At 34.8% G+C, this 19518-nt stretch overlaps 3 protein-coding genes across 5 annotated transcripts; 2 read left to right on the plus strand and 1 right to left on the minus strand.

Annotated features, from left to right (window-relative positions):
- Positions 1-500: 500 nt before the first annotated feature.
- Positions 501-3656, plus strand: LOC132280162 (nudix hydrolase 8-like). Its single transcript, XM_059782292.1, has 9 exons — positions 501-673; positions 781-1022; positions 1389-1454; positions 1556-1693; positions 1781-1855; positions 1978-2028; positions 2139-2173; positions 3010-3118; positions 3382-3656. The coding sequence occupies exons 1-9, from the start codon at positions 562-564 to the stop codon at positions 3565-3567; spliced, it is 1014 nt and encodes a 337-aa protein (XP_059638275.1). The 5' UTR covers positions 501-561; the 3' UTR covers positions 3568-3656.
- A 2072-nt stretch (positions 3657-5728) lies between these two features.
- On the plus strand, positions 5729-12915 carry LOC132280163 (ATP-dependent 6-phosphofructokinase 3-like). Of its 3 annotated transcripts, none has more exons than XM_059782294.1 (14): positions 5729-5988; positions 6141-6358; positions 7131-7177; positions 7309-7348; positions 7739-7801; positions 7891-8028; positions 8789-8947; positions 9081-9134; positions 9849-9917; positions 10035-10164; positions 10690-10955; positions 11552-11597; positions 11687-11841; positions 12461-12915. In XM_059782294.1, exons 2-14 carry the CDS (start codon positions 6257-6259, stop codon positions 12653-12655), a joined length of 1464 nt encoding a protein of 487 aa, XP_059638277.1. In that variant the 5' UTR covers positions 5729-5988; positions 6141-6256; the 3' UTR covers positions 12656-12915. The 3 variants fall into 3 exon arrangements, with proteins under 3 accessions (XP_059638277.1, XP_059638278.1, XP_059638276.1); XM_059782295.1 differs by having other exon boundaries at positions 5729-5970; XM_059782293.1 differs by having other exon boundaries at positions 5729-6358.
- A 1659-nt stretch (positions 12916-14574) lies between these two features.
- Positions 14575-18668, minus strand: LOC132280164 (glutathione hydrolase 3). Its single transcript, XM_059782296.1, has 7 exons — positions 18411-18668; positions 17151-17491; positions 16447-16965; positions 15988-16223; positions 15612-15876; positions 15336-15473; positions 14575-15226 (listed from the first exon to the last, which is right to left on the minus strand). Exons 1-7 carry the CDS (start codon positions 18517-18519, stop codon positions 14954-14956), a joined length of 1881 nt encoding a protein of 626 aa, XP_059638279.1. The 5' UTR covers positions 18520-18668; the 3' UTR covers positions 14575-14953.
- Positions 18669-19518: the final 850 nt, after the last annotated feature.

The raw sequence follows: 19518 nt of genomic DNA on the forward strand, positions 1-19518 counted from the left end.
CTATGGATGATGCAAATGGTTGGCCAAATATAAACCTCCAATTCCCAAAATTCTAAAATGAGAGAATTAATACTCTTTAAGAGTCCCAAAATGTTCAGCATTTTTTCCTGGTCCAAGTTTTTAATTTCATGACAAACACAAAGTTTTCAAGGGATTAAGTGTACGTACCCTCTGAAATAAGAGAATATTCTGATCCCTTCTTTGCAGAATATGGACATAAGTAGCACAATAGTGGACATTTTCCACTAGTTGCTGTCAAATTCTGGAGTTTTTTGATGTGAAACATTCCATGTTCATCAGCATTTGTGTGTCGATAATGATTCAAGAAATGGACCTCCGTACCTCACTACATCATACTTTACTGCAAACTGAAATCGCCATATCTTTCATCCTACTTGTCCTACATGATGTTATATATTCCCTCTTATATTCACCATCTTTTATTCTACATGCATCCTTTCTCGACCACTATATATATATATATATATATATATATATATATATTAGAATTGAAGCTACGATTTGCCATTACTCGTTGCAACAACAACAACAACAACAACAATGGCAGCAACGACAGGGGTCATGCAGTTGTCAGGTTTTTACTGCCAGCATTCTCTCGAGCCCCCTAGAATTACATGGACCAAAAATTGCAATCCTCATGGGGTGTCAAGGAGTGAGTTATTATTACTTGCCTTTGAGTTATGTGACAATTTGGTGTACTATACTATTATGCAAATAGCAAATGACCTTAAATAAAATTTTCATTCTGTTGTTATACAGGTTTCTCATGGAACCCCCTGTTTCCCGCCAAATTACTTAAACTAGGGGGCAGCTATGTGCCCAAAAAAGAAGGAATTCAAGTTGTGTCTCCAAACATAGGGACCCCGAGCTGGACAGTCGAATTCCTTGATGCACAGGATGATGAATACGATGGGGTCATAATCGATCCACAAAGCTTACCCACGAGTGCAAATGCTTTTGCATCTGCACTTAGGGCTTCTCTGTCCAATTGGAAGCTAAAGGTTTGATAAATGCTCGCGACATACAAACATATTTTACAAATAACCTGATCATGAATTTATGGTTCTGAAAGGAATTACATGCTACATCATAGACACATAGACCAATATTACAAGACCTAAAAGAATTTAAGCAGCTGATATACAATGTATGGTAACATCCTCTCATGACTCTTCATGGAATGCAAAGTTGTACCACTTGTTCTTGGAATTGCTTTCTTTCACAATTTTCTTTTTGAAGCTATAAATAAAACCGAACATGGCCTAAATATCAGAAGGCGCGCTTAGATACAATAAGTCTGAGTAGAAGATCAATTCCATGAAGTTGTTTTAACAGATATTTTGTTTTCGTATTCATTTGTAAAGCAGGGAAAAAAGGGGGTGTGGTTGAAGATACTACTAGAGCAAGCTGACCTTATTCCCATTGCAATTCAGGTAAATGTTCTGCATATCATTGCACTGATATATATTTGACATACAGTTCTACAACTTGCAAACAATTGTTCTATTCAACTTGTCTCCTTGTTGATCTTTAGGAGGGGTTTAACTACCATCACGCAGAGCCTGGATACGTTATGCTAACGTATTGGATTCCTAATGACTCTTGCATGCTCCCTGATGGCCCTTCGCATCAAATAGGCATTGCCGGATTCGTGATCAATGATAAAGAAGAGGCAAGCATGTTACTATTTAGAGTTACTGGTTCTAATTTTCTGTAATGCTGCAAAATAACTTGTATTTGCAATTATTATGGCATCTAGGTTCTTGTAGTGAAAGAAAATTGTCCTTGCTATGGCTCGGGGGTGTGGAAGTTGCCTACTGGTTATATCAATAAGGTGCTTGTTCTCTGCTTTAAAATATATATATGATTCAATTTTGTTAATTTTGATATTTCTTCTACAATTTCTTCTGCTTTCCATGGAAACTACTAAAGTATGGTTCGTTTGTTACATTTCAGTCTGAAGAAATTTTCTCTGGAGCGATAAGAGAAGTGAAAGAAGAAACTGGTGTAAGAATGTATTCAATTTCAGTCATCATCACCATTGTCATTATTATTGTTTTTATTGCTATTAGATGCAACTAAATTGGAGTTGTTTCTGTTCTTTATCTCATTTTCAGATTGACACAATTTTCTTGGAAATGGTCGCTTTCAGGTGAGATGTCTTTCGGTTGCTAGGTCTGGCCCGCAAAATGTGTTGGGTGGGACATTTTCTCTCTTCTTAGGTTTATGGTCTAGAGAAAAATGGAGGGAAGAAATGGGATAAAGGAATGAAACAGTTTTTGAAGCTCTTTCTATTTAACCAATTTCCGATACATAACAGTGTGAATCAAAATCAAATGAAGTCTTGTCTTGAGTATAAAACCTTGGCTAGAGCAATTGTCAAACCTATATATACATTTGGACATTACTTAATTACAGCTCTAACAGAATGGCCCATAACACTCTGTATAACAAATTGTGATATATTCAGATTCTGTTTGTTTGTTTGTTTGTTTGTTTTGTCATGTCAATTTCAATTCCCCTCTCTCTCATTCCGTAGTTCGAAGGTGGAGGGGTGGGGCAAGCAGGCAAACAACTTGTCATGTCAACTTCAATTCCCCTCTCTCTCATTTCGTAGTTCGAAGGTGGAGGGGTGGGGCAAGCACGCAGACAACTTGTCATGTCAACTTCAATTCCCCTCTCTCATGTCAACTTCAATTCCCCCCTCTCGAAAAAAAAAAAAAAAAATTAAAAGCTAAAAAAAAAAAAATTCGACAAGTTATTTTACACGTTTCATCCGACAGATTCAACTTCAATCTGGACATAAATTTTTGTCAAATATCGAAAAATAAAAATAAAATAATATATATTTTACTTTAAAAGAAATAATTTCAAGTAAAATATTTTACTTTGGAACAAACAGAGCATCGGTGACGAACATAGTTTGATTCTATATATCTATTTGCTTTTCTGTTTACATTTTTGGTTTTGGGGTTGTAAACCTGGCAGACATGCCCATCTTGTGGCTTTTGAGAAGTCAGACTTGCTGTTTGTGTGCATGCTTAAGCCATTGTCCTCCGAGATCACGATCGACGAGAAGGAGATTCAAGCTGCCAAGGTAATTAATCTTTTGAATTTACAGTTTAGGCATAAGATATTCAATAACGTTGCATTTATTTGGGAGAATCCAATCAAACCGATGACACTTTAAAATTTAAAATTGAAAGAAATTTAATTTAAATTTTAAATGAAATTTTCTTTGATTTTAAGTTTATAGGGCTGATTTGGTGGTCGTAAATATAGCATAATTACAATTTTTTTTTCTTAAAAATTATACCATCTCTTTTTTATTACTAAATCATTTGATTCTGTTACTTGCAGTGGATGTCTCTGGAGGAATTATTTGGACAACCATTTTACCAAGAAGATCAAATGATGCAAAGGGTCATCGATATTTGTTTGGCAACGTACAAAAGACATTATAGTGGATTCATTGCTCATCAGTTGATCTCCAAATTGGATGGAAAATTGTCCTACTTGTATTATAATGATACAAATAACATTTAGATACATAGACAATAGTCCTCAGTTCAGATGGAATGATTGATTTACATAAAAATTAAATTAAAAATAGAATTGTATTTCAGTTTGATAGATGAGGTACACTGCTTCTTTTATTTGCTAAAAACAACACAAATGAATAGTAACCTTCTAGAAAGAGATTAATAATTCAAAGTCGACGTCGTTCTTCTAGAAAGTACACGAAGCTACATCAGCCCACCAACCTTCCGCATGAACTCATTCATTTCTCATGACTTTTTAGGCTTCTAAATATATCGGGAATATATGTATATATAAAATATCTGACCACATGCATGACCTAACATTTGACAATCAATTCATATATAAATAGATAAATTACCAGCAAATTAAGTCACGAATAAATAGGCAATTAGGTTGATTAAATTGGGCCTCACTGTATTCACAGGAATATTTGTAATGAATAATTTTTAGTTGACTATTTATATCAAATACAGTAGAGTTATACTTTCTTATTTGTTACATAATTAATCAATTAAAAGAATAGGTCAACTAAAAAATTTTTAATTATCAAATACAACTAAATGGACAGCTACACTTCCTTATTTGTTACATAATTAACAAATTAAAATAGTAAGTCAACCGAATATTAATTTTTAATTGGCTATTTATACCAAATATAATTAGGTGGGATGACTACACTTCCTTATTTGTTACATAATTAACCAATTAAAAGAGTAGGTCAACCGAATAATTTTTAATCGATTAGTTATACCAAATACAACCAAATAGAGGGTTCCACTTTCTTATTTGTTACATAATTAACTAATTAAAAAAGTAAATTTAACAATTCATTGCAATTATTCGATGCAAGAATTATTTTCTAATCATGATTTGAATTGTCTTTTGTTTTATAGCCTTTTTAATAATATCCAATCAAATTTGAATTTTACCATTTCTTTCATTTATTAATAAGATTTATATTAAATGCTTAATATATGTCTAAATATTATCTACTTGCGGCACAAGAAAATAACTTTAAATGAAGCTAAAATATCTGTCAATAACTATACCCCACACAAAACATAACTGAAATAAAACAAACAACAAAATTTAAGTAGCAATGCCAGCTGGTCCCAACTTAACTAATTGTAGAAAATTTTAATTTGAAAAATTACCAAAATGACAATAATAATAATAATAATAATAAATAAAAAGAAAATCTCCCTCAAGTGAACCAAAAGTTAAAAGTTGTAGCAAAAATATATTTAATAAAATTGATACATTTATTTGGATGTCAAATTATGATTGGGTAGAATGATGTAAAAATGTAAGTAAAAAAAATATAAAGAAAGTTTAAATGAATATGGATTAAATTATCTCACCGTCTGTCAAAAAAAAAAAAGTATTTGCCAAGGGCTACCATGACCATTCATACTTTTGTGGAAGAAAAGTCTAATTCTGGATAAATTCAAGGTATTAAATAAATAAATAAATAATAATAATAATAATAATAATTGAAGGAGGTGGAGTAATTAAACCTGTCTTAATAGCATTGGGTCAGTAAAAATATAGTCGGTAGAGTAAAAATTTGCTCAAATTTGACCATTCAAAGCCACACACGTGCACCCATAAATAAATGACATGTGGAACCTTCTTACATGGTTGCTTTGATTCCCATGGCTCCCGGCTATGACGGTTTTTGCAATCCCATGTTCAGAGTCCATAGTTTTGTAAAATGAATAGCAAAAAAGGGTTGAAAAAAAAAAAAGAAAAAAAAAAAAGAAGGAAATTGCAAATCAAATCATCACAAAAAGTAGAGAGCATCTATTCTTTTCTTTTTTTTTCTTTTTTTTTTTTTCTAAAAGGAAACTGTCTTTTTTAATCTGGTAATTTTTTATGCGATATGGTAAACTTTTAAAATTACTCATATATCTTATATATTATTTAAAAAAATCTAAATATTTTTGAACCGTAGTTCGCAGTTCTCTAAAATACCCCTTAACTATTATAAGAGCATCATTATTCTTATTTTTATTCAATAAAAATATATTCAATTAAATTTAAAATTTTAATCAGAAATTATTATAAGGGCATTATTGTACTTTGAACTAAATATTTTAACTAATACGTAGTAGAATAATCCGAAGAATCTAGAAGGTGGAAATTTCTTAAATGTCCTTGTTTTCCCTCTCTGTCCTTCTACTTTCCTTCCTTTTCTTCTCCAAGTTTCCATGAACCTGACCAAAACTTTCTAAGCTTAAGATCCGTCAATAACAGGAAACGAAACGCAAGAAAATTCAAGCCACCTGTTTCTATACATACAAAAACCACACGCATACATATAAAAACACACACAAACACACATATATAAACAAAACAAATCCTACGAATTTTACAAAAACTTGGGCAAGGATCAACGCTTCCGTGGTCGTGTCTTCATCTTTGGTCAACACTATCTCTTTTACCATTCCTACAAATATACATAGATACATATATATTATTTGTGTATATATATATATATATATATATATAATGGAAGTTATGTATCTTAGTCAGATAAACGAAACAACTCATTTTGTGTTGTTGAATGGATTCAGTGTGTAGTTCTTCTACGATCTCAACTCTCAGGTTGCGTGGCTCTGATCGTTCTAATTCGAAGTCAACCAGTTCGAATTCAAGGACCGGTCTTGTGAGTTTCGCTTCGCAAAACGGAATGGCACTCTCTGTCAATTCTCAGAAGAAGATCCTTACCGGTGACGCCGGTTATGTTCTTCAAGACGTTCCTCATTTCACTGATTACATTGCTGATCTTCCTGTATGCTCTCTCTATCCCTCTCTGTGTGTAATTGTGTGTTTTTTCCTGTATCATTTTGTTTATATGAGGTTAAAGTTTGATTGGACTTGATCACAGAATTTAAGTATTGTGCGTTTTGGCTATAATTACAATTGAAGTTGTTTAGTTATTTTCTGTCTTAAACAGCTGAGTTTTCTTTCATGTTCATCTACGTCTCCTCTAATAATTAAGAAAAATTGAAAAGTAATTTTTACCCCTAATTATAAATTCCCTAACTTTATTGGGGTTAACCTGACATCTTATATATATTGGTGTTTATATGTGTGTTCTTTGCTTGTTGTCTTTGTTTCCAGATTTTTTCTTCTTCTTTTTTTTTTTTTTTTTTTTTTTTTATATATATATATATTTTTTTTGTGCAAGTGTAATTCTGGATTTTAAAATTTTCCATTCCAAAGGTTTTATAGCTCCTACTTTCCAAAGGGAGGTCAGGAGTTCGAGTAGTCATTAGGTTGCTTTCATATCATGATAACAGGAGCAAGAAATTAGGGAATAAAAAGAAAAATTTCAGTATTCTGCTGTAATTTCCAGAACATTGTGAAATTCGTTTCCTTGGACATTCCTTCAGCAATCAAGTGTAGCATTAAAGTTATATCATTTATACGACCATGAAAATTTTACTATTAGGTCATTGATAGTAGTCGAGAATTGAGTTACATTCAATATCATTCTTGTTGATACTGTCTTGTTCTGAAGTAGGTATCCCTAATTTTACTCATCTGTGTTTTTGTTGCAGACTTATCCCAATCCATTGCAAGACAATCCTGCATACTCGGTTGTTAAGTAAGTTGATTTAGAGTCCCTTGCACCTGGTGACTTTTTATTTTTTTTTCCCCCTTATTTACTGTTTCACATGCTTTAGAGCAAGGTTGGTTAGCATTGATGGATCAATGAAATGATTTTTTGTTTCCCAGGCAATATTTTGTCGATGTTGATGACACTGTTCCGCAAAAGGTTAGTTCTATTTTTTTTTTTCCCTCATGACCTTTTTAACAAGAAAAATTAGATCTTTTTGTAATTAATTTCATCATAGATTTAGAAATGCATTTTGTGAGAGTGGATGTGCCTCAAGAAGGTCTGCCTTGACATTTCTGTTGGTAGAGTGGTACCAAAAGATTAGTCTTAATGTCTAAATTTTACACAAAGAAGTTGGTGCCTGCATTTCAAATACAAGGACTGGTTGTCCTTTGATTCCTACAACCAGAAACAAGATTGTTTAAAGATGCATTTTCTACAACCACATTTTTTCCATGAATTGGAGCAGGTTGTATGGGCCCTTATTGACATAATCTGGCCACAATTTATCTCTTTTAATATGTTTTTAAGTTCTTCCTTCATTTGTAGGTCGTTGTTCAAATGAATAGTCCAAGAGGAATTCATTTCCGACGTGCCGGACCACGTCAAAAGGTACGTATATAATTTGCTTTATTTGTGATATTCATAAAATGAGGAACCAAATGGCTCATTTTGATTTACTCTCTTTGATGTTCTTTCAGGTGTATTTTGATTCGGATGAAGTACATGCATGCATCGTGACATGTGGGGGCTTATGCCCTGGTCTCAACACAGTAATTAGGGAACTAGTATGTGGCCTGTACCATATGTATGGTGTAAAAAAGGTTCTGGGGATAGATGTAAGTGACTAGTACATTACCATTCCAATCCTATATCTTTCATGCAGTTAATTTTCAGATAATATATTTATGGGTGCACTCCCCTTGTTTAAAAATTGAGTTGATGGGGATCATTAGTCACTGGCTTGTTGGAATTTTGGCTACTTCTCTTGCTTTTGAGAGCAAAAAAGCAAAGGAATTTTTCTTGAAAAAGGAATTAAGTTGTTTAGAATGCCAGCCAAACAATGCCTTAGATTAATGCTTATTCTCACCACTCTGTATATTTTTAAGAATTGCATTCGTTAATTAGTTGAATAGTATGTGAGAATTCGATGCATAGGGAACTGCTAATGCAGGAACTATCTGCATGGTTTTCTCCAAATGATACCACAAGTATATAATGATATTGTTGATTTGAACCAGCATCCCTAGACAACCATGTCTAGATATCTATAAACTGTACTTCAACAGTTCAACAAGAAAATGTTTGGTGGTTTTCAAATATTTTTTCTAAGTGGCCATTAAACTTAATTATGTTAAACGCAAATTCTTTAGATTTCTGTTTGCATATTATCAGATTAAAGTGAACCACTGTGGGTACTTATGGCCTGAAAGAGTAATTTTATTTTGGGTCATACAATTTAGGACAATTTTATTTTGGGTCTATATATTATATTTAATTAATTAATTTATTTATTTTGTGAAGAGATGCACCAATGAGTCTACTATATTTATGGTCTCATCACCCAGTTAATGTAATTGGTGGATCTGTACTCTGTAGGGAGGATACAAGGGTTTCTACTCTCGAAATACCATCAACTTAACACCCAAGGTTGTGAATGATATTCACAAACGTGGTGGAACAATACTTGGGACGTCACGAGGTGGCCATGATACTATAAAAATAGTCGACAGCATTCAGGACCGGGGTATTAATCAGGTATGTTGAAGATGCAACTGTACACTTTTCAATTTGAGATGCCAGAATCATTGGTCATGCTTTCCTTTTCTGCATTTGTTATCACCTAACCTTCAATGCATTAATATTGCATTTATGGCTTTCTACATGTCAGGTTTACATTATTGGAGGAGATGGAACTCAGAAAGGAGCATCTGTTATCTATGAGGTATATTTGGTTGAAGAAAATTTATCATTCATTGCTAGTCTATATTTACTGCATAAGTGTAAATAATTCTTTGAGATCCTAATTCTGACTTCCTTGGTTGAAATCTGTAAAATACATATCTTGAGGGAAGAGGAGAGATCCTCTTCTTAATTTTTAATTTTTTTTTATAATTTTTTTGTTTGTTTTGTATTCTCTTTTCTTCTTGAGGAAAGATTTAAAAGAAATAGGATGACTAGGAGAGAAACTATCTAGCATCCATTGTTTGGTGCATGTTCAAGCTATCGTGGGTGACAACATAGTTCGAATCCTGAGAACGGCCCCTTTGTTTAAATAATGGTAAATGTTAGGTTTTTATCGAGTCCACCCTTCCCAGCTTCCTTGATTAATGGGCAACACACTTGGTAATGACCCTTTAGAAGATAAACTCTCTTTCTCTCTTTGGGCCATCAAAAACTATGACCTTAAGAGTGAGGTGATTCAGAAAAAAGTACAACATTTATGCTTGGGGTGTAATCAATTGAAAAAGAAATGGATTCAACCGATCCCTTTCTTTTTTTTTTTCCTCTCCATTTTTTTTATTACCAAAAATTTAAATACTTTCTTGTATTCTTGTCTTCTTCTCTCTAATTTATCTTCTTTTCTTTCTTTAAAATAAGGAACCAAATGGAGTATAAAACTAATTACCATCCATTTAACTCTTGTCATATCATGCAGGAAATTAGGAGGCGCAATTTGAAAGTTGCAGTTGTTGGAATACCCAAAACTATTGATAATGACATTCCGGTAATCTCATGGCTGGAACAATTCTAATATAGTTCTTATCACCCCTAATTAGTATAAAACAACAAATCACAATTCTTAAAATTTGTTTCTTCAAAATATAGTCTTTCGTTGGTACAGGTTATTGACAGGTCATTTGGCTTTGATACGGCTGTTGAGGAAGCCCAACGTGCCATTAACGCAGCGCATGTTGAAGCCACAAGTATTGAGAATGGCCTTGGTCTTGTGAAACTAATGGGTCGCTACAGTGGTAAGCTATACATTAGAATATGCTATCCTCCTCTGTTTATTAACCTGTCCAACTTCTTCAAGTAGGTGTCTTGTCTTTTATCCATGTCATTGTTTTGGTATATTTTGTTAGAATTGATAAAAATACATAGGATATGGGTTGCATTGTAAATTAGTTCTAAATTGTCTTAGTGGTTGGGGAAGTTCTAAACAATATTTTAAATGTCATGACCGTATGATAATTTTTTCGGTGTTATCTATATGAAACTTTATTAATTATTAGGGTAAAATGCTCTGGCACCCCCAGGTTTGCCTTTATTGCTCATGGATTAAACACACTCCCTGTAAGGTCATGCATATGCTAATTTTTAACAAACTTGGTCAATAATTATTTCTACTAGCTATTTCCTCAATTTCTTTGATATTAATTTCTTGGTGGGCGCAAAGGTGTTATATTTTTGTCAGTGAGAGAATCATCAATTGTGGTTTTGTTATTCCTATGTTTACCTGATCTTTCTATGAACTAAATTTGGACTTCATGTTGCAGGGTTTATTGCAATGCATGCTACTCTTGCTAGCCGAGATGTCGACTGCTGCTTGATTCCAGAGTCACCTTTTTTTCTCGAAGGACCAGGCGGACTTTTTGAATATATAGAGAATCGATTCAAAGAAAATGGTCATATGGTTCTTGTCATTGCTGAAGGTGCAGGGCAGGAACTTCTTTCTGAGAGTTTGCGTTCTAGTGACAAGGAGGATGCTTCCGGAAATAAGGTTCTCCAAGATGTTGGGCTGTGGATATCTCAAAGAATCAAGGTATTGATTCTGATCTAAATTCTTATGCCTATGCATTTGCTTGATATGCTGGTGCGTGCTGTTATTGTTTGAACAAGCATATGCTTGTTTATGCAGCCATATTTATGCAGTTGTGGGGATGTGTGCTTTGAAAATGAGTTTTTAAACCCTCATCTGATGTTAATTAGTATTTCTGATGAACTTGTTACTGCGTTCCTGTTCATTTTGGAACTATATTGATTATGTTTTACCCATGTTGTGCAATAATGCTGATACAATTTTGTACTGATTAGCATTATAAATGCTTACTTTTTGTTTTTATTTCCATTCTGTTGTATTGGTAGACACTTCCAACTGAAGAAGAATTTAAGAGAATTTACCAGAAGAGGGGGAAAGAAAATGTGTAATGGAAAAATTCTCATTTGATTTTATTTATTATTTATGACTGTAAGAACTTGATATGTGGTTCTTTTGGTATCCGTTAACCAGAAGAATCACATCATGGATTCACTAACTGTACAACTCACAAGCATAAGATGCTTGAATTTTTGCCAATTGCATGTTAGTGATTAATGTAAATTCTACTTGGTGGTAAATTCGTGGGTTTGATTTTGCAGGATCATTTCTCAAAACGAAAGATACCCATCAATCTCAAATATATAGGTTAGTGATGTACAATATTATGCTACATCGTCATATGGAAATTAGGAAATGGCTGATCTAACCAAGTCTTGTATATTATTGTCTGACAGATCCTACATACATGATCCGTGCTATTCCAAGCAATGCATCTGACAACGTGTACTGCACACTTCTGGCTCAAAGTGCTGTTCATGGAGCAATGGCAGGATACACAGGATATACAAGTGGACTTGTCAATGGCAGACAGACTTACATACCTTTCTATGTAAGTCGGTTCATTACATAAAAAAAAAAAAAAAATCAATTTATTGCAGAATAGTTAGGACTAATTTTCATAATTTTCTTTTATTTGAAAAGCGATTTGCATGAGAGCATCAATTCAGTCCCTAAATTGTTTCATTATCACCATGTCATGTAGAGGTAAGAGTATGTCTAAAATGACAAGAAGCAGTCCTTGTTTTTTGGCCAATGGTTGGTCATTTGCAGACCCTGAGATGTATGCTCAGGTGGTTTTATGTGAAATGTTAACTCTGGATTCCTGGGTGCTATCTTTCTTATTTGTTATTATTATTATTATTTTTTCAGAAAAGTAATTTTCTTTAGTCATGATCACATTGCTCCACTGTCATAGCGGAGCAGTTCTCATTAATTACTCACGGGCTTCCATCAACCACTTTCCATCTTTTCTGTTTCCTGTATCTGCTTACAACTTAATATAAAGTGATTCTGTTGAAAAAGGATTGTGTTGCGCTTGTGACTTTTCATGTAACATCTTAGCACAATGAATCCATATGATTATTTTTACTAAGCATTCTTTAATAAATCCCTTATTTTTACATTTCATGTTGTTAACACCGGCTGATTGTTTGATGGTGTGTGAACAGCGAATTAATGAGAAACAGAACTACGTTGTGATCACAGACAGGATGTGGGCTAGGCTCCTCTCCTCCACTAATCAACCCAGCTTTTTGAGTCAAAAAGATGTTATTGAATTCAACAAAGCGGTAGCCCCAGCAACTCAATTGCTGGACGATGGTCCTTCGGATGACAAGTCGGTCGAAGAGATTAAGTTGCTATGAGGGTGACATTGTTATTCTTGCTACTGTTATTATTTAGCCTACAATATCAGTGGCCATCTCGCTTTAAGTTCATTCCATGTGCCTTGATTCTTGTTGTTTTCTAGTATGTAAGGTATATTAAACCGTCGTTTGCTCCTTTTAAAGTTCATGCAGAAAGTTCACTTATTTGAATCTTCATCTCCGGGAATATGGTGTATTGTTGTAATGAGAATGGTTGGGAACAATCAATTTGTCTGTTTTATATATGCTTATGTTATGCAGTTCATGTTCCATCCTTGGTTGGCAATGTGAGAGAGAGAAAGCAAAAGGAAAATACAGTTTGTTTTCCTTTTTCTCTCTTTATTTAGTTATTATTTATATCTGGACTTGTATATGGGTAGTTCCCATATTAAAATAATTTTCTCGGGAAAGATTTTTATTTTTTAGGTAAAACACATTTTTTAATTTTTTACATTTTCGGCGATTGGTTAAGGTTTAGATTGAGATTGAGATGAAGTTTATCATGCCGTCAGTAGTAAAAAATAACCTGCTGAGTAAATTTTTTTTATTAAATTAAATTTTTTTTCCTGAATATTTTAAAACAATCAAACACCAAAAATTAAAAAAAATATTTTACATTCAAACAAAAAAACAGTCAAATTAACCAACAACTATTATAAAGCAACTTTGAGCAATCCAAGTTATCCAAGAAAGATGGTAAAGCCGCCCCGTCGTGGTAGGGTCAGAATCGATGCAAAATGAAAAGAGTCTTGCATCAAGTCAACTCCATTGTCTATACTGTGCTCACAATATTTACAATTAACTTATGCTTACTGTATAAAATTACTTCTGTTTTTTTTTTTTTTTTATCTCTCTTCAATAACACATATTCATTTGCTTCTATAAGAGGAGAATTTTCTATAATTTTGATGACATAATAACACCAACTAATTAAACGTGATATGTAATGACATGTATTTATTCTTATACCCTACTATAAGTATCTGCTTTCAAATAGAATTGGCAAAGATCAAAAATGAAACTTCATTCTAAACCCCATATTTAGGTTTCTTTATAGACTTTGAGGGGACCACACATTAAATTTAAATTTAAATTTTTTTTTTTTTTTTTTTTTTTTAAGGCACGGATTGGCATGGCCCCTACCCTAAACCCCATGTAGGTCCACTCATTTCAATGGCAGCTTGAGTACATGTGATGCATGATTTTCAGACACTGACGTGGTGAAGTTAAAGTTGAATTTGAATCCTTATGATAAGCTTAATGGTTATTAGTGTAATACCACTGAGTTCTTGTTGGATGCTGAATAAAAAGAAATGAAAAGTTAATGGTAGTGTCATTATTTGCGCAATCTTGAGTTCATCTAATGCACCATTTTCAGATACTGACGCCTGTTTTGAAGTTAAAATGACTACTGCTATGCCCTCCCTATGTATATGATATTTGGGAGAAAAAAAAACACTGCTTTTAATTTTCTACCAAGCTTGTTATGGATCAGGATTGCAACTGAAATCCTGATCCTTGTACTAATCTCTCTCTCTCTCTCTCTTACACACACACACAATTCCCCTCAGGTTCATATAATTACAAAAACATGGTAGTTTGTGCTTTTTTTTAAAGTATCCCGTGTGCTTAATTGTGCAGTGTCAGCTCGATATAATTTTCCATATGGAGAAAGCACATTTTATGCTAGAGGAAATGTTCATGAATGGTTTGTATTATCGACACAAGCAAGTCGGACATTCTAACTCCAATACAGCTGATGGACAAAGCATCATAACCAGGTCCATCCTTCAAAGGTGCCAAGCTTGCACTGGGAATTCTTCTGAGACACAGTAGGACCGCTTCGCATCTGTTTTTATTTCCTTATGTACAAACAACAAACCTCCATCCACATTTTGTTCAATGGAAAAAACTGGTGGTTGATTGAATATACGTTCCCTGCATTTTGTGACTGTGTCTGATAAGTTAGTAGTAGTATCGTTCCTGTTCTGGTTGAGAAATTCTTTGCAACAATTTAGAATAGCTTTCAATAAGTGGCTCCATGGTGGCCACTGACTTTCAGAGAAGAAAACAAAAAATACATGGCAACTTGGGCTTAATCGAGGCAGGGCAAAGAGTCATTTTCTGGATAGCTTGGAATTTTGGATATTAATATATCTAACTAGTTGAATACAAGCACTGATCATTATAGACCCTATGATACTAACAACCATGGTCCCAACTGATATATACAAAAAAATGTTCAATGATACAATAAGTTGTAGAGAGATTTGTTGAATAAAACTAGGGATCAGAGTATCAGGTGGTCGCAGGCCTCCCGTCTTTCCTAGGGTCACTAACAGCGGTAAGAGTTCCCCGGAACACTTGGTCTTTAGAATCCTTTCCCTTTTTCCGACCCATGTCAATGGGGGGCTGAAGGGTTTGAACAACAAGCTGGCAGATGGCTCCCCCACTCTTAGCCTGCAGTTGATGGCCCCGCTCTTCCAAGAAATGCTGTCTCTCCTCTGGGAGCTCTATGTGATCGCCATCGATCACAGTCCAGTTTTCATACAAAACCACATTTGGAATTAGCTGCACAAGATTGAGACCAAATTAGTATGTGGTGGTTCAACTTATACCAATGTATTATATATATATGTTCAGTGGTTTAATGTCAAATCAATTACATCAAGCCACTAACCTTGTGGTAGACTCTTGGATACTGAACGGCAGACAATGGTTCCATCCCAAAGATAAAATGGTTAAGAAAAACCTGGATGACCGCCGGGATTATGTATAAACCACCACTACCACCAAGGACCCCAGCCAGCTGATTATCCTGTATAGGGAGCAAAATGAAGAATACTACTTAAAGAAGGATACATTATCAAAAGGTTAAGTAAAATCTCTTTAAGAAAAATCTCTTTGGAAAAAAAAAAAAACAAAGAAAGAAAGAAAAGTTTTTATCATTCTGTACCTTGAGAACGATGATTGGGCTCATGGAGGACAAGGGTCTCTTGTTTGGTTTGATAAAATTACTTGGAGCAGGAGGGAGTCTGTCAGGCGATATTTCAGTTGGTGTCGAGAAGTCATCCATTTCGTTATTGAGAACAATACCAGTAGATGGGGAGAGCACCCCACCTCCAAAACCATAATTTACTGTAGTTGTCATCGATACAGCATTTCGATCAGCATCTACAATGCAGAAATGGCTGGTTCCATGGTCTCTAAGCTGACTCCATCTAAAAATTAAGGAAAAAAAGCCTCAGAGTCATCATTTCAGTGACAACGCCAAGAGTATAATTAAGCATATTGCTAAATTTTAGTGAAATAATTAAGGTACACAGTTTAACCTGTGCATATAGTATTCAGGAGGGAAAGTGGCGTTGTCAAATATCTTTTGCTGAAGCTTCTTAGCAAAAGAAGGGGAAAGCATTTCAGACATAGTTTTGCTAATATTTACAAAGTTGGGGTCACCAAGGTTCATTCGGAGAGCAAACATGTGTTTCAGTGCTTCAATTAGGCGATGTAAACCCAGAGGTCCCTTGGCAGCATTGGTATTCCCGTAGCTATCTAAGATGTTTAGTACCTGCATCTCACCAACGTTTACAGATATGAATTCCAGATACCGCTAGTTAAAGAAATCTGGGGCAGTAATAGCACCCAAATTAAGATATGAAGCAGTTTTAACGTCTGACATTCTACTAGCCAGATCTAGCCAAGTTGGTTTGAGTGATTAGCATATGTGCAGTGTCACGTGTGCATATATTTGTAACGTACTAATCGATGCCAAAGAAAGGAAAAACACGCACCAGAGAAAGCCCTAGTATTCCACTTGATGGAGATGGCATTCCTAGAATAGTGTAGCCCATCACATTCACAGAGAGTGCATCGGTTACCACCACTTTGTAATTCCTCAAATCCTCCATTGTCAAAATACCTCCAGCCTCTCTCACATCCTTGACTAACTTTTCACCTACTGTTCCATTATAGAAGATTTGTGGACCTTGTTCTGCTACTGCCTCTAAGCTGTGGCCAAGCTCCACATTGTAGCATGTCTCACCAGCTTGTAACAATTTCCCATGCGGTGCAAACACTTGTCTTAAGCCAGGGTCAGCCAGGATCATCTTTGCACCTTTTGCAATGGCTAATCCAAGATAGGGAGCAACTACAAACCCTTCTTTGGCAAGTTTAACGGCCGGTAGCAACAAAGTCCTCCAAGGCAGTCGCCCGTATTTCAACCAAGCTTCATGAAGGCCAGCCAGCTCACCTGGAACGCCCATAGCGAGTGCACCTACATACTTGGCCTCGGGATTCTTTGCATACATGTTCTGTTGATTAACAATTACATGATCATGGAACAGCCAAGATATTTAAACGAAATGATGTCACTTTTTCTGAGGGAAAACGGTCTAATATAAGCATACGCAACTTTTTTATTTTTCTTGCTTCATGTAATATTCTGAAAAATGAGAATTTGTTGTAGATTTTTGATCTGAAAGAAAGAATTGTGAACCTGTGAAGCTGCGAGAGGAGCAGTTTCCCTCATGTCAAAAGCTTGAGTTTCTGATGTTGATGAAGATCGAACAACCATGAAACTCCCACCTCCTATTCCACTTGCCATCGGATTGACGACACCAAGGCACAGTGCAGTTGCCACAGCAGCATCAACTGCATGCCCACCTTGTCTAAGCATTGATGCACCAATTTCAGAGCACCTAGCATCGTCAGCTGCAACAACCGCCCGCTCTGACTCAACGATGAAATCATCCTCAATCTGCACTCTTGTCTCATACTTGTTCACACCTCTCAGTACTAAAAAGCTGAAGTTGCCATCTATTGTAAGAATGACAACATCTGTAATGCAAACAATATGACATCATTGAATTAAAATGAATTCGCAAGAGCATAAACTATAAAAGACCAAAAATAAATTTCAATAAAATAATAAGCATATAACAAGTGCCGATGGAGATGACATTTTCTACAAACAAACGGAGTTACAGAGAATCCATGAATCCCTACACGGAAATATGGATTACGGACAATACTCATGAAGAGAATATGTATACGACGCATCCTAGTATATTGAATTCAATTTGGGAAAAGAATTGATTCATAATCTACCAGTTCCGCGCTCACCTAGACCCAAGTAAATTTTATTCAATTTAAAAAAATTCAGCATAATTTAGATTTAAGTCCTATTAAATTAATACATGTCCTTGAAAGGTCATTAAACACCATTTTCATCCAAAACAAATCTTCAGCTCAAAAAACAGTATATCATTACCTGAACTTAAAAAAAGAATGATCAATAAAACCCCAAAGGTAACTACTAAGGATTCTAGAATCAAAATCGAATTAAGTCCCGGATTTCCTTCTTCACTAACCCAAACAGGCTTGCAAGGATTTGTAATTTTTATAGTATCTTTAAAATTTTGAGAGAGATAAACTAACACTAAACATATGCATGTCCTAGGTCATATTGTGAATCGCAATCCAGATGAGTTCAAATTAGGGTGGACAACAAAAATCCCCTCAAAATATTGCAAATTGAAAGCAATTCCTTCCATTTCAGTTCTATTCCTTCACTTCAATTTTGATTAAGCTCACCCGAGTTCGAGTTCACCATAACAGTGTCGATTTGCGATGGAAAAGGGAGCCAAATAAACCGATCATAAAAACCCAGACACACACAGTCAACAATTACGGTGCTTTGAAACAAAAACATGACAAGTAAAATTAGATCAAACCCGTAAGAAAACAGAACACTCACATTTAATGGTTAAGAATGCTAGGATGGTCAGCAGAATTCTGCGCCAATTCTTCTTCTTGGCCTCCCCATCGTTGCCCAAAAGAGGAGCTTCTATGCTCTGCTGCCCCATCTCTCTCTCTCACACACACACACACACACAGGAGAGAGAGAGAGAGAGAGAGGACGCTAAGTTTTATAAGTAGTGGAGTCTTATGTGGTTGGTTGGTTTGTTTTCAAGGCCTCAAATATGAAAGGAATCTATCTGACAAAATATGCATCAGGTGGACTATATATGTCTCCTCCTCACCAATTATGTTGTGCAGACACACACACACATATATATATATGTTTGTGTATATATTATATATATAAGGGTATATAAAGTATAAACGTGGTAATTGAATAGTGGGTCTAAAGTCAGGTTGTCAGGAACAGAGAAGCCCCACTAATGTGTTTTGTTTTAGCAGCCTACTATAGTATTTTGTTTTGGTTTTTCCTTTTTCCTCCATGAAGGTGGGACCCGAAGATAACTTATTCCAGTGAACATTCAGCAGGCACACGAACGAAGACTTGAATTCTAAGGAACGTTAGTATTTGAGAGGATCACGTGCACGGTAGAGGAGAGACCAAAAACGATCAATCATTCAACTCTATAGGTGTGTGGTTTTTTACACAACTCCGAATTCGTCATCGCAAACGCAGGCACCACCGTTGATTTTAGGGAAAGAAAGTGAAAAATGGAATTAGAATTCCTACTAAATGTGGGTAAAATTTGATGACGTTCAAAATATAAGGATGGACTTGGCTTCCATCAGATCATTTAGATTAGTCATGAAATTCGACTTTAATTTAAAAAATGACCATCAATTTGAAAAATTCACACATTTGGCATTTACTGAGATTCCAAGATAGATGCGTACAAGCAAATGACGTTGATTTTTCAATCGTAACTGGGACCCATTATACAGAATGGACCTTTATGATTCGGTTCTTAATTGGCTATCTTCCGTGAAAGTAATTTGTCGGCACAACGCATATATATTAATATGCCACCACACTTATGCTCGGACCACTTTTTAAGTTGGTACGAAGTTCCAACTAACAAGAACAATTATTACTTAAACCATTA

Source organism: Cornus florida, unplaced genomic scaffold, assembly GCF_030987335.1.
Source record: "Cornus florida cultivar Cherokee Brave unplaced genomic scaffold, ASM3098733v1 CherokeeBrave_3.0.0_Hap2_Chr10, whole genome shotgun sequence".
NCBI lineage: Eukaryota > Viridiplantae > Streptophyta > Magnoliopsida > Cornales > Cornaceae > Cornus > Cornus florida.

Coding starts and splice junctions, on each gene's coding strand:
- LOC132280162 (XM_059782292.1), top strand. CDS start 562: ATGGCAGCAACGACAGGGGTCATGCAGTTGTCAGGTTTTTACTGCCAG. Junction 2,174..3,009: donor TTGGAAATGGTCGCTTTCAG/GTGAGATGTCTT, acceptor TAAACCTGGCAG/ACATGCCCATCTTGTGGCTT. Junction 3,119..3,381: donor AGGAGATTCAAGCTGCCAAG/GTAATTAATCTT, acceptor TGTTACTTGCAG/TGGATGTCTCTGGAGGAATT.
- LOC132280163 (XM_059782293.1), top strand. CDS start 6,131: ATGGATTCAGTGTGTAGTTCTTCTACGATCTCAACTCTCAGGTTGCGT. Junction 7,178..7,308: donor CCTGCATACTCGGTTGTTAA/GTAAGTTGATTT, acceptor TTTGTTTCCCAG/GCAATATTTTGTCGATGTTG. Junction 9,135..9,848: donor GAGCATCTGTTATCTATGAG/GTATATTTGGTT, acceptor CATATCATGCAG/GAAATTAGGAGGCGCAATTT.
- LOC132280164 (XM_059782296.1), bottom strand. CDS start 18,519: ATGGGGCAGCAGAGCATAGAAGCTCCTCTTTTGGGCAACGATGGGGAG. Junction 16,966..17,150: donor CTCCTCTCGCAGCTTCACAG/GTTCACAATTCT, acceptor GTTAATCAACAG/AACATGTATGCAAAGAATCC. Junction 15,227..15,335: donor ATCCAAGAGTCTACCACAAG/GTTAGTGGCTTG, acceptor AATCTTGTGCAG/CTAATTCCAAATGTGGTTTT.